General features: G+C 46.1%; 1 protein-coding gene across 1 annotated transcript in view; it reads left to right on the forward strand.

Annotated features, from left to right (window-relative positions):
- The window catches only part of SLC6A3 (solute carrier family 6 member 3), a gene marked incomplete at both ends in the record, with an annotated part of 36,331 nt that extends 24,669 nt beyond the window's left edge, over positions 1-11,662 (forward strand). The window contains 7 exons of the mRNA XM_080933697.1: positions 3,355-3,467; positions 4,314-4,442; positions 4,973-5,072; positions 6,872-6,972; positions 8,283-8,450; positions 8,721-8,792; positions 11,639-11,662. Coding sequence (XP_080789823.1) covers positions 3,355-3,467; positions 4,314-4,442; positions 4,973-5,072; positions 6,872-6,972; positions 8,283-8,450; positions 8,721-8,792; positions 11,639-11,662 — 707 coding nt within the window. The remainder of the gene's footprint in view (positions 1-3,354; positions 3,468-4,313; positions 4,443-4,972; positions 5,073-6,871; positions 6,973-8,282; positions 8,451-8,720; positions 8,793-11,638) is intronic.
- Between the last annotated feature and the right edge of the window lie 971 nt (positions 11,663-12,633).

Raw genomic sequence — 12,633 nt, forward strand, 5'->3', positions numbered from 1 at the left:
TAAGACAGATGATGTCATATTTTAGTACATTTTTTGTTGCTATGACAAAATGCCTGAAGCTACATGGCTTTACAAAGAAAGGTTAATTTTGTTCACAGAGGTCTAAGGGCATGGTGCAACCATGAGTGTATCCTTGGTGAAGGCCTCCATATGGAAGGAAGAGAAAGAAATCAGCCCAGTGCAAGTGAGCTAAGCACACAGGGTGACCTTGCTTTAAGGGTTCCCCCTTTCTTTACATTTAATTCCACTAGTCAGCCTTCAGTCACTGTGATAAAATAATAAGAAAATCAGTTTAAAAGAGTAAAGGCTTGTTTGAGCTCAGTTTCATAGATCTGTACGCAGCATGTCTTGGTTGTTGCTTTAGGCATGTGATAAGATATAACATCATGATATATAGGATCAGCATAGTGAGACAAGCTGTTGAACTCCTGAAGGCTAAGAAGCCAAGGGGACAAGGATTGGGGACACCCCACATGCCTTACTTTTTCCCACCTAGGCCCTCCCACAAGAGCCCATTCTATATGAACTCATTCACTGATGATGTCAGTTTCCCCAAGACCTAACCACCTCCCAACAATCCACCAGCTAGATGACTTTACCACTAGGTCTTCAACATCCAAAATAGAATAGCAGTGCAGTCCCAAGAGACCCACTTCTGAGAGACCTAACTTATAATCTCTTCCTATGGGTGCCCCCATAACCCAGTACTTCTTGGAGGCCCTAAAACCTCACTATATATCCATCTTCAATTAAATTTCAACATAGGAGACTGGGAAGATGGCTCAGTTGATAAACTGCTTGTCATGTGAGCATGAGGGCCTGAGTTCAGTGTCCAGAACCCTCATTAAAAAACCGTGTTCACTGACACATTTGTCCCTCATTAAAAAACCGTGTTCACTGACACATTTGTAATCCCAGTGCTGAGGAACCAGAGACTACTAGCAGATCCCTGGGGATTGATGACTTATGTACACACACATCCACATATACAGACTCCAATATGGACAGGAAGTTTCCCCTCATATGCAGGTAGAAGACCACAAGAACGTACAACTATGAGACCAAAGGGAAGGGCTTCTGGGCACTGAAGAAATCTGTCTGACTATAGAAAAAGCTCAGCAGCCCCTAAGTTGGGTCAGATAAGAACCACAGTTCTCCAAAGGTGGTTTGGAGGTCTGTCATCTGGGACCTCTACCCTGCTTTCAGGCTTATCCTGTGGTCCATCATTGGTGACAAAACCACAATTTCTCTCTAGAGACTGATCTAGTAAGTTGGGGGTTGCCCATCCTGTGTTTCCATCTGGTACCCCTAGGGCTCTCTCCTACTGCACTGCTATCGTTAGAATCAGGGACACCTTCCTATGGCTGACATTACCATTGGCCAATCACTTCGAGTTTCGGGTACAGGGAGGAGAACATAGAGATCAGTGGGTTGTACCACCTGTGCCCTGAGGATCAAGCTGAGGTCTACTTTGATTGTTCCCTTTGTTCTTGGAGTATCAGGGCCTTCAGCTTACAAGTGGGAAGCAGGTTGGGAGGTCAAAGGGGAGGTTCTGGACTTGGAGGAAGACAGGAAGAATTTCTGCACCCATGCTCTTTCCTCCAGGAAAGCACAGTGAAGATAGGAGAGGAAGTGTAATGCAGGGAAACAAAGCCAAGAGTTCGCTCAGAGTCCTTCCTCACATTTATTTTCACAAGCATCTCTAGCTGGTAAAACCTGACTCCTGAAAGTAAAGTGGAAAGCCTCTGTCCCTTTTCTGACAAGGAAAGCAAGTGTCATTTACAAATAATTCTCAGGCCACAGGTGAAAGAACTAAGGTAGAAAAAGAAGGGTGTGAGGCCATCCATCCTCAGCAGCACTAAAGGATCATTTCCCAGGCTCCGGGTCAGGACCATTTAAAACTGAATATTGTCCCCCGATGAAAACTGTGCCATGTCCCTTAGGGTACCTTGATACCTACATGGAGCCAAGGCCTGCCCTGTAAACTTCCTTGGTCTTTGACTCCATGAAGATTGTTAAGTGTTGGGTCCTTTATAGTAAAGCAGAGTTTGCCCTGCTGAAGAGGGAGAGAAGGGACCAGAAGCAACTAGTTCTAAGTCTATCTATAGAAATGCAGGGTCCAGCCAATAATCAGGGGCTCTGTCTTCAAGTTGAGTCTCAAAAATGGACAACTCTGGGTTACATGGGGGAAGTTTTTGTTTGTTTATTTGTTTTGCTTAGGGATCATCTGAGACTAGATTGCATTGTGTATTGGTATGGTGCCTGTTGTGTGACTGCCACTGCCCACACTATATTGTCACTGATGGCAGTGAGGAAGGAGTGTCCCCAACAAGCCATGGGGTAGACACCTCTATGGCCCTGTAAATGTCACCTTGGTCTGATGTGCCCTTGTAGCTGCTAAAGAGACAAGGTAACAGAATCACATAGGGAACCCTCCAGCCTCAGTCTCTTATATCAGGCAGGACTGTGGGTTGTGCTCCAGTGAACAGTGTCTTGGTGGCTTAAGGCTGAAGCTGTTTCTGGCTTTCTTTCTGAGTCCTCTGGGGATTGATGGTATGCTCTATCTTTTGAACCCCTCAGGACCCTAGGGGATGAATTCTCAACTAAATATCCAGGTTCCCTGCTGCAGGGCCAATGGGTGACAGAAGTCCCACTTATCTAGGAAAGAGTCGTTTGAGGATGACACTGTATGCTGCATTGCATGGTCAGAGATGCCACTGGCTGCCAACTTCAGAGGGAAGGGAGAGGTCTTGTCCTATTTTGGGAGGATAGAAGTCAGGAGCACCCTAAATGTAATGCTTCATGTAAAAGAAAATCAACTTGATAAAGTGTGCATTTATGTACATATATTTGCCCTTGCTATGGTTCTTACCTGTACAGTATGTCTGTGCACATGGAAATATATATATATATATATATATATATATATATATATATATATATATATATATATATACATATACTGTGTGTCCTGCTTGCATGTGTGTGTGTATGTTAGTGCATATGTGGGGTGTGTATGATCTGTACAGAAAAACAAACTGGGAAGACATCAGGACTGTCTGAGGCAGAAGTGCCTGCTGATGATCCCTTTCTCCGATTCATGGTTTATATTATTCTTCCTATTCCCATGAGCCTAAGTGAGTCGGGAAACAAGGGTGCAAGCTGACTGAGCAGGGGCTCTTTCAGGTGACTGTCTTCTAAGTGCTCCTGGAGCACCTTTGCCAGTAGCTGAAGGGGGAAGGGGAGAGTGGTTCCAAGTGATCTGAGCATTGCTGGCATTGGATCGGCTGAGTAGCAGAGGGTGTTAGGGCAGCAATGCAAGCTTGTGGTGGTGATGAGGGTTTCTGCCTGTAGGACCTGGGTTGATCTTCATCATCTACCCTGAGGCAATCGCCACACTCCCGCTGTCTTCAGCCTGGGCTGCCGTCTTCTTCCTTATGCTTCTCACCCTGGGTATCGACAGTGCTGTGAGTAATGCATGTCCCAAGGCTCCACAGCTGTGCCTCGATGTTGGCCTATTCCTATGGAGATAGGTATGGTCCCCAGACAGTCCCTCAGACTTAATGTGCTTATCACAGAGCCTGCAAATCAATCGGGTTTAAGAATACCCATGAGGACTGGAGACCCTCTCTGGACCTGAGTGTTAGTGGTTGGGATGTAACCTACCCCTTTTCTTCCTAATCCAGTATCAGGGTCTGAACACACACAGAGAGCAGAGCCCCAGTAGCCAAAGGTTTGGGTCAGAATGACAGTGATTGGCATCAGGGGTGCACAAAAAGGCCTTTCCTGACCTCTGGACTCCCTTGGGATAAATGGAAGCTGGCTGTAGCCTGGGCTGGGCCTTGGAAACTCTGTTTGCAGTCCTCTGGTGTCCAACCTTCAAGAGGCTGGAGCCATGTGTTTTCTTAGACTCCTTCGACCCCATTAACTGCTCAAGATTATTTACTGAGCCCTAATATCAGAATTGGCTGGTGGCACCTTTTGGCTGCTCCATGACATTTAACCACTCTGCAGAGTCAGCTGTTGTAAGTTTTGTGGGAAACTTGAACCCAAGACTCCCTCTTCCCAAGTACACAGAAGTCATACCACAGTCCCACCTTCATCTTCCACCCAGCTGGCAGTTATGGGTTTTTTATCTTGGATCTGAGAGGGCACATCTCATGAACATTGCCCGAAGAACACAGGCCCTTCCTCATCTTACCCCCAAGCCTGCTGTACATTCCCTTCTTCACACCACCCTGAGTGTACACTCTCTAAATGAGAAGTCAGGCCCTGGGAGGGTAGTGTCAACCACCATTCTCTGTGTCCCACAGATGGGGGGCATGGAGTCTGTGATCACTGGGCTTGTCGATGAGTTCCAGCTGCTACATCGGCATCGAGAGCTCTTCACTCTTGGCATTGTCCTGGCTACTTTCCTGCTGTCTCTCTTCTGTGTCACCAACGTATGTAGTTTCCCGCTCCTGTCTTATGTCGGCCCTGGTGCCTAGCAGCACAGCTGGTGCCATGGGAACTGACACACTGCTTCATTTCCAAGAAGACTCGTTCTTTCCCTCATGTAAACTTACTTTCCCGTAGTCACAGGCAGGGCAGCCACCGGTCAGCACTCAGTCACCATTGGGATTCACCTGCAGCGAAGGCTGCCTTCCTGAGTATAAAGAGGATCCAGAAGGTGGCAGAGGCCTGTTTATGGCATCTTGGTCACTTCACAGGAGCTTGGCATTTGAGTGTTTCTGACTCTTACTATCTGGAGCCTGGGAAAGGAAAGCAGGGGAGAAGTGGTTTTTCTTTTGATTGTAGTGGGTGCGTCTCTAAAGGCTGTGTGTGAATCCATGGCTCAAATTGAACTTTATGGAGGTAAATAAAATATATTTCCACAGTGAACCCACAGAATGGGTTACCTTTTAGGGAAGATATTTTGATGGTGGGGTTGCTGCAACTGTTCCCAACCTCATTAAGGTCCCCTCTCTCCCAGGGTGGCATCTACGTCTTCACACTGTTGGACCACTTTGCAGCTGGCACATCTATCCTCTTTGGTGTGCTCATTGAAGCCATTGGGGTGGCCTGGTTCTATGGTAAGTCCTGGTGCTCAGACCAGCACTGTGGCATCAGTGTGTGATAGCTGGGCTAGTGTCTTCCAGCTTGCTTTCTGGCAAAAACCACTTTGAAAAGAGGCATTTGGACTCCAGAGGTTTAAGTCATGTCTCTATGGCATCATAGGGTGTGTGACCAGGGCCTGTCTACCGTGTTGAGAAGGACAGTCAGGTGTCTTCCTGGAAAGCCAGATTGTGGTCCGAGATGTTCACAGAGGCTGTGTTGGGTGGGAGGACAAGGCTGATTGGGGTGCTCGATCCTTTACAGTCACTGGCAAAAGGTAAACGCCCCATCCAGCTAGCCAGGACTCTATTAACAAGCACAGGATAGCTTCATCTCTATCTGGGCAGAGTATTGCCTACCTCTCATTTATAAGGACCTTGATCACCTAATTAAATTTGTCTATGAGAGGGATGTCATAGCATGACTGCTTCCTACAGGTGTGTCTTACACATACCTTCTGGACAAGACCAGCCAAGTTGCTTGTGCATAAGTTAGAACCATAGGTCCTTCTGTGAGAAAAGCCCACCAGCCATTTATGTGCTTAGTGTCCCTGGGGGTCTGAAGCTGATCACAGGCCTCTTGGGAACTAGCTGGAGGTAGGAGCTGAGCTGCAGGATCCTGGGGAACTCATGAGCTTGGCTGAGGTGTGGAGCTCTAACCAGGAAACCTTAACCAGAGTTCTAGTCAGAGACGTTTTTGATGAGACCATGAAGGTCTTCCAAAGCTGGACATCCCACCGCAGTCCCACAAGCCAGAGACCAGGTCAGTAATGGGTGAAGGGAGTCACTAATAAGATCTCCTTACCAATTACCAAATAGAAAAGCTGAATAATATTGCTGAAAGATGTTTCTAAAGTAAATTGCTAAGAGAAAATTCTAGTTATTAAGTATCCAGAGATAGCTTTAAATTACACACACACACACACATACACACACACATACACACACACACACATACACACACACACACACACACACACACACACATACACACACACGCACACACACGGGGAGGGATATTCAGCCTTTGGAAAGATGGCTCAGCAGATAAGAGCATTAACTGTTCTTGCAGAGGTCCTGAGTTCAATTCCCAGCAACCACAATGTGGCTCACAACCATCTGTAATGGGATCTGATGGCCTCTTCTGGTGTGTCTGAAGGCAGCAACACTCATACGTGAAACAAATAAACCTTTAAAAACAAGCACAAATTTTAAAAAATAAAAATTAAGAGATTTTGAAACATGCTCCAACATGGATGCATGTTCCTACTGAGGCAAGCAAGTCCCCAAAGGATATATACTGTGATACCACTTATATATGATCCCTCCAGGGTCCAAGTCCCTAGAGACAGGGAGTGGGATGCTAAGGGTTGGGGTAGAAACTGGAGTTTAATGGACAGTTAAACTCAGTTGCTAAAGATGAGAAAACTCTAGAGGTGGAAGGTAGTGATGCAGCCTCTGGGCTGACCCACAAAAACAGTGCGCTTTGTTAGATGTGCTTGACACAGCATTTCACAGGTTGGAAATTACTGCTTGCAGGAGGAGGGAGGGAGGGTGTGGGACCCAGAGAAGGAGCTTTGAGGCAGGGTAGGGTTGGAGTATTGTTGGGCCCTCAACTCACACAGCAGACCACCAGCCTCTCTGAAACATCAGCAAAACCAATCAGTGCATGGCTAAGTAGAATCAGGCTTATGGGCTCTGAGGGATGAGGGACAGGTCAGGAAGGACTTACATGTCCAATTATATGACCAGTCCCACGGCCACCTCTTCCCCCCTAGGCGTCCAGCAATTCAGTGATGACATCAAGCAAATGACAGGGCAGCGTCCCAACCTGTACTGGCGGCTATGCTGGAAGTTGGTCAGCCCCTGCTTCCTCCTGGTAAGGACTGTGAACCCTAAAAACTTTCTGCCCCTGTACTTGAGTCCATACTGATGCCTTGACTGAGAAGGGTGCCAGTGAGATCACCTGGCTCCATCGTAGTAGTTAGCAGTGACTTGGATCCAGCTGATGTGTGTAGCCACACAGCCAGCTTACAGCCCTCTGCAGCCTGCGGGGAGCACTTACACTCACTCAGTGGGCATATGTAGAAAACATCCAGTACTGGTGGCCAGGGGACCTGCCTGGGACAGCCCACAGCACTGGCCTCTGGTCTCTGAATAAAACAGTTGAGCCTTATTTTTTTAAGCTATCCGATCTCTGTCTTCTCCCTGTTGACAAGCTTTCTCCCGACATGAAAGAGCTGACCGTGATCTTAGAGAATTCAGAAAACAAAGTCTTTTGAGCTTCATTGTGTATTGCTTTGCAAAGCATTGAAAGTATGTCACCCGGTTCATTCCACCAACTTCATGCAAGCATGATTTATGCAATTTTAAGCCTGATTTTTAAGCCCATCCCACAGGTAGCTAAAACCTTAGCAGATAAACAAAGATGTTCATTCATGTTTCTCTAGGTCACTGTGTTGCCATCTGGCTACAGCAGAGAGGTGGATAACTGCAGGCATGTTATTATGTGGCTTCTGCAGCAGATAACACTCCCAAACAGACTGACCAGATCAAAATCAATTTACAGTAAGAGTGTGGCTTTGGCCGACACAGCGCTCTCTAGGAAATGTGTCATCTACTAAAACCAAAAATAAATATGAAACAAGTATGTGTGTCCTGGTGTGTTTTCCAAGATAACGTGTTTAGACAATAAACTTTGCTGATCCTGAGAAACATACACAACAGGTGAAGATCTGCATCTGAAAATGCATCCTAACACACATCCACTAGACTTTCTATGTTTAGGAAGGGCTATTGTACTTAGATACAGACCACATGTGTAGATACTCAGTTCATGCCAATCATGTTCAAAGTACATGTATGAAGCACATGTTTAGGTACACTGTACATATGCAAGCATAAGGTGTAAATACATAGTATATGTATTGGAATGCGGTATAAACACAGTCTGGTAGGCATCCATGTAAGCACACTTATGTGTAGGTATGAAACACATGTGTAGTTACATAGCATGTATGTAAATATGCTATTGGTGCCTCAGGAAAACGTTGTATTGCTTGGGCCAGGCCCAGGTGGTCTGGCTGAGGTTGGCACGTGTGGTTAGACCTGCTATAAAAAGCTTGCTGATTTTCTTCTGTCTTTATCTACCAGCAAAAACTACCTGACCTCTTTGCCCATTTATTTCAGTATGTGGTTGTGGTCAGCATTGTGACCTTCAGACCCCCACACTATGGAGCCTACATCTTCCCGGACTGGGCCAATGCCCTGGGCTGGATCATTGCCACATCCTCCATGGCCATGGTGCCCATTTATGCCACCTATAAGTTCTGCAGCCTGCCAGGGTCCTTCCGAGAGGTGGGTATTTCAAGGGGCTCATCATTCTAATGGTTCAGGTGGTGTCCCTGCCTGTGTACCATATCAGCCAGCAGGAGGCTGGAGCTGGGATCATGATGGGATGATGGGAGATTCAATGGAAAGAAGGGGCACATATGTATATTACATGTGTGCTGGTGTAGTCCCACGTGTCTGTGTGTATGTATGTACATGACATCTGACTATGAATGCCCATCTATCTCTGTGTCAACCTGAGCCCCATGCTATACCAACAACCCCATTCTCTCTTAGAAACTGGCCTACGCCATCACACCTGAGAAAGACCGCCAGCTAGTGGACAGAGGGGAGGTACGCCAGTTCACGGTGAGTCTGACACCCTGTTCAACTCGTATGGAGGGGGTTCAGTGAGGTTCAAACAGTATCCTTAATCTAAAGTTGCTCTAACAGCTCCTAGAAGACCAAAAAGCTGTGTGCATCAAAGCATTTGCCGCACCAGCAGATATTTGGTGCTGGGCAGCCAGCAAAAAGAAAAGATCCATGGAGATGAGCAGCCAAGGTGCCTGAATGAGGGGAAGAGCCCAGTGGGGCAAATGTGACAGTTCCTAGGATCAAAGCTCTCCATTATTGGAGACAAGAAAAGGATCATGAGACAGAGGACCTGGAGAAGCTCCAGAAACAGATCCAGGCAGGCTGTGCTTCATAGGGGAAAGGCTTATGAAAGTTTGGACTTAGTCAGATATCCATCAGGGTTCCTGAGGGCAGGGAGGTTCAAATGAGTGAGTGCAGTCCAGCCTGGTCAGATGTCCATGGAGGAAGCAATTAGGCTGGGAAGGCTCTAATAAGAATGCAGTTCCTCAGGTCCCTGGTCTCACTCCTTTTCTTTCTCTGTTGACAGCCAGGTGAGTTCCTGTGTCACACAGGCAGGTGACCTGTTGAGGGGCTTTTCCCCTTGCCCCCCAACAATGCTCTTTTCTCTGAGAATGCCCTTTGATGGTGAATGTAGCTACATCTGATGTCTATAGCTTGTGTAAAACCATCCCTTACACCTCCTCAGTGACCCTAAGAATTAGACTGTGTGTGTATGTAGGTATGTATGTGTGTATGTGTGTGTGCATAGATAGATAGATAGATAGATAGATAGATAGATATCTCTTTCATGTTGCCTGTGTTTCTGAAAGCTCCCAGACCCCTAGTCCTAAGGGTCCTTCACAGGTTTCAAAAATTAAAACACATTTTTTAAAACACAGAATTTTAAATTTCTCCTCTGCAGTGGGCAGTGGGGGTGCACACCTTTAATCCCAGCTCTCGAGAGGCAGAAGCAGGCAGATCTCTGTGAGTTCAAAGTCAGCTCTGTCTGAAGAGCTAGTTTTAGGATGGCCAAGTCTACACAAAGCCACCTTTTTCTCAAAACAAACAATCAGGCAAGAATAACTCACACTTTGCTCTACTGAATTGCCTCTGGGCTCTAGAGTATGTCTGGGTCCTTTGGCACTCTTATCTACACTTAAGTGTTTTTACATTTGGACTTCAGGGACATCACTGCACAGTGGCTCTGGTCCCTGTCTGTGCATCACCTGCTCCATCCCTGCTTTCCCAATATGTATCCTTTGGATGCTTTCTGATGCAGCTCCCAGCCCATGCTTCTGTGCTTACTGAATCAATGGGAACTTCCTTTGCCTTTATTGATCCATCCATTCATTTTTAAGTCAATCAGTGTTTTTATGTGAGCCTGTACAAAGAGTATTTACCCTTTTGCCTGTCACAGTTTCTTCTTCTGAGGTCCACTTTGAGTCTTTTTTTTTTTTTAATCTTCTATGTCTCCTCTTATCTCTTTAAGCAAACACACAGTGAAGTCATCTAAGAACCTTTCTGTCAGTTGGGAGTCAATGTCAGGTGACTGGCTTTGCTCACTGGGGTTTTTTTTTTTCAGTCTTATTTTTTGTGTCTGATAAAGCCTAATCATAGCCAAAGCATTTGGCTTTTTTCTCTTATTGCATCTTGGATATTTTTTGACATCTGCACGTGCATGTTAGAGTGGGAAGCAGTGCGTGCATATGTGTATGTGTGTCCATGCATATGTGTGTACATGCCTGTGTGCATACATGTGTGTGTGTGTGTGGGCCTGTGGAGGCTGGAGGAATACCCTAGGGTATTCTGAGTATCATCCTCAGTAGTAGTTTTCACAATAGAATGCCATATACTTCATTTGAGACAGGGTCTCTCATTAACCTCACCTCACTGAGTAGGCTAGGCTTGCTAATGCAAACTCCAGGGATACATCTGGTTCTCCTTCCCTAACATTAAGATTATACACACAAGCCTCTCTTCTATCTCTGGTTCAATGTTGGAACTATGAGTATTGTTTTGAAAATGTTTAGCAGCATGGATCTCACAGATCCCCGTGTAAACAAATGCCTTGTGATCAGAAATAAGCAAGCAAGCAGTAGAACAGCAGGCTGCTACTTTCCATCCCTGAACCACCAAGGTGCTGCTCCCCACTTGCACCTGGAAACAAGGCTTTACAGTCCAGCACTCCTGGGGATGGATCCAAGAGAGTTTCAGCATGCAGAAGAGAAGGGCACTTCTGGACCACTCACAAATCAGTGGGATGACAATATGGAGCCATCCCTGGATCTAAAGATGTTCTATGTATCTCACCTCAGCTTCCCATCACCAATATGCTGGTCAGAAAGAGTTCTGGCCTTCTAAGCAACTGAGCTCCACAAGGCTTGGTTATTTGTTGCTATGTTGGTTCTGTTTTGTTTTTGCTTTAATCTGTCTTTCTTCTTCTTTTTATTTTCTTTCTTCTTTTCTTTCTTTCTTTCTTTCTTCTCCTTCTTATTCTCCTTCTTCTTCCCTCCTCCTCCTCCCCCTTCTCCTCCTCCTCCTTTTCTTCTTTGGAGACAGAATCTTACTGTTGTCCAAGCTGACCTCAAACCCATACCATTTAGATTCCTGAGCGCTGTGACTACAGACATTAGCTGCTCCACCTAGTTTCTTTATCAAGTAATTCAAGTACTTACACGTTTCCATTGGATCATTAGCCCTTGGTGCCCCTCAAGAGTGGTACCCATCAGTGGTAAGCTTCACCATGGGAGAGTGGTGCCACCTGCTGAGTCAATTCTGATTTCCTCATAGAGTCAGTGGCCCATAAGCCATGGTTCTAAGGTCTGCTCCTCTCTTGTAAATAAATGATTCTTTCTTCCCAGCTGCGCCACTGGCTGTTGGTGTAAAGTGGAAGGAGACAGCTGACAGCTAGGCCATCTCACAACATCGGGGACAGAGAGATCACAAAAGAAAAACCCACGTGTCAAGAAAGAAAGGAGGGCCACTTCCATGCTTCTCCTTTGCCGTATGGAAAAATAACCGAAGCATGGGCTTCAATCTTTGACTGTTCACACCCAATCCATGCCACAAAGAAGCCTCTGTCTGTGTATGGCTGTAAAAAAACACACATCTCTACATAGTGAGGTCAATCATGTCCCTGTCCCTACTGGGTGGGAACCCCTTAGCTGGTATCCTGTCCCTGCAAGGCTGACTCCCCCATCTGTGGTCACCCCGAGAGTATAGGTCATACTATTCCCTGCATTCTAGGAGAGGAACCTTGGTACCTGTATATACACTGTGCCAGAATCCTTGTGCTCATGGTAGTTGCCTAGATTGTTTCTGTTGCTTAAATTTACAATGTCAAGCATCCTATTTTGCTGTTGATAGAAAAGACAGCTAATACATGCCAAGTCCTTTCCTGGTGCTTGGCTCCGAGCAGACACCTTAGCATTCTGTTCATAAATTACAAACACACACACACACACACACACACACACACACACACACACACATTCTGTTCTGAGCCACGGAGGACAAGGGGCTTGGTGCAGGTGACCAGAGATTATGTATTTTTTTTTCCTTTATAGCTGAGGTAAATAAAATTCATGAAATAAGGTTGGGAGACAAGCCCTACTCCTGGCCCCTGGAAGGCCTGGTCAGCTTGCAAGCCACTTTAGTATGGACTTGTAAGCCACAGAAAAAGCATACTCTTCACAGTCAGTGTGTCCTCACCTTCTGGACACCTGTTCTGCACAGAGTCTCCAGATAACTTGAAGATCATATTCTTGGTTTAGAGCCCTGCCGGGTCTTCAGGGAAAGACACTCACTCTTGGGTTTGATTTCCTACTGGCTCCTGTCACATCAATGGACATTTTCC

This window comes from Micromys minutus (assembly GCF_963924665.1).
Source record: "Micromys minutus genome assembly, chromosome: 20".
NCBI classification, from domain to species: Eukaryota; Metazoa; Chordata; class Mammalia; order Rodentia; family Muridae; genus Micromys; species Micromys minutus.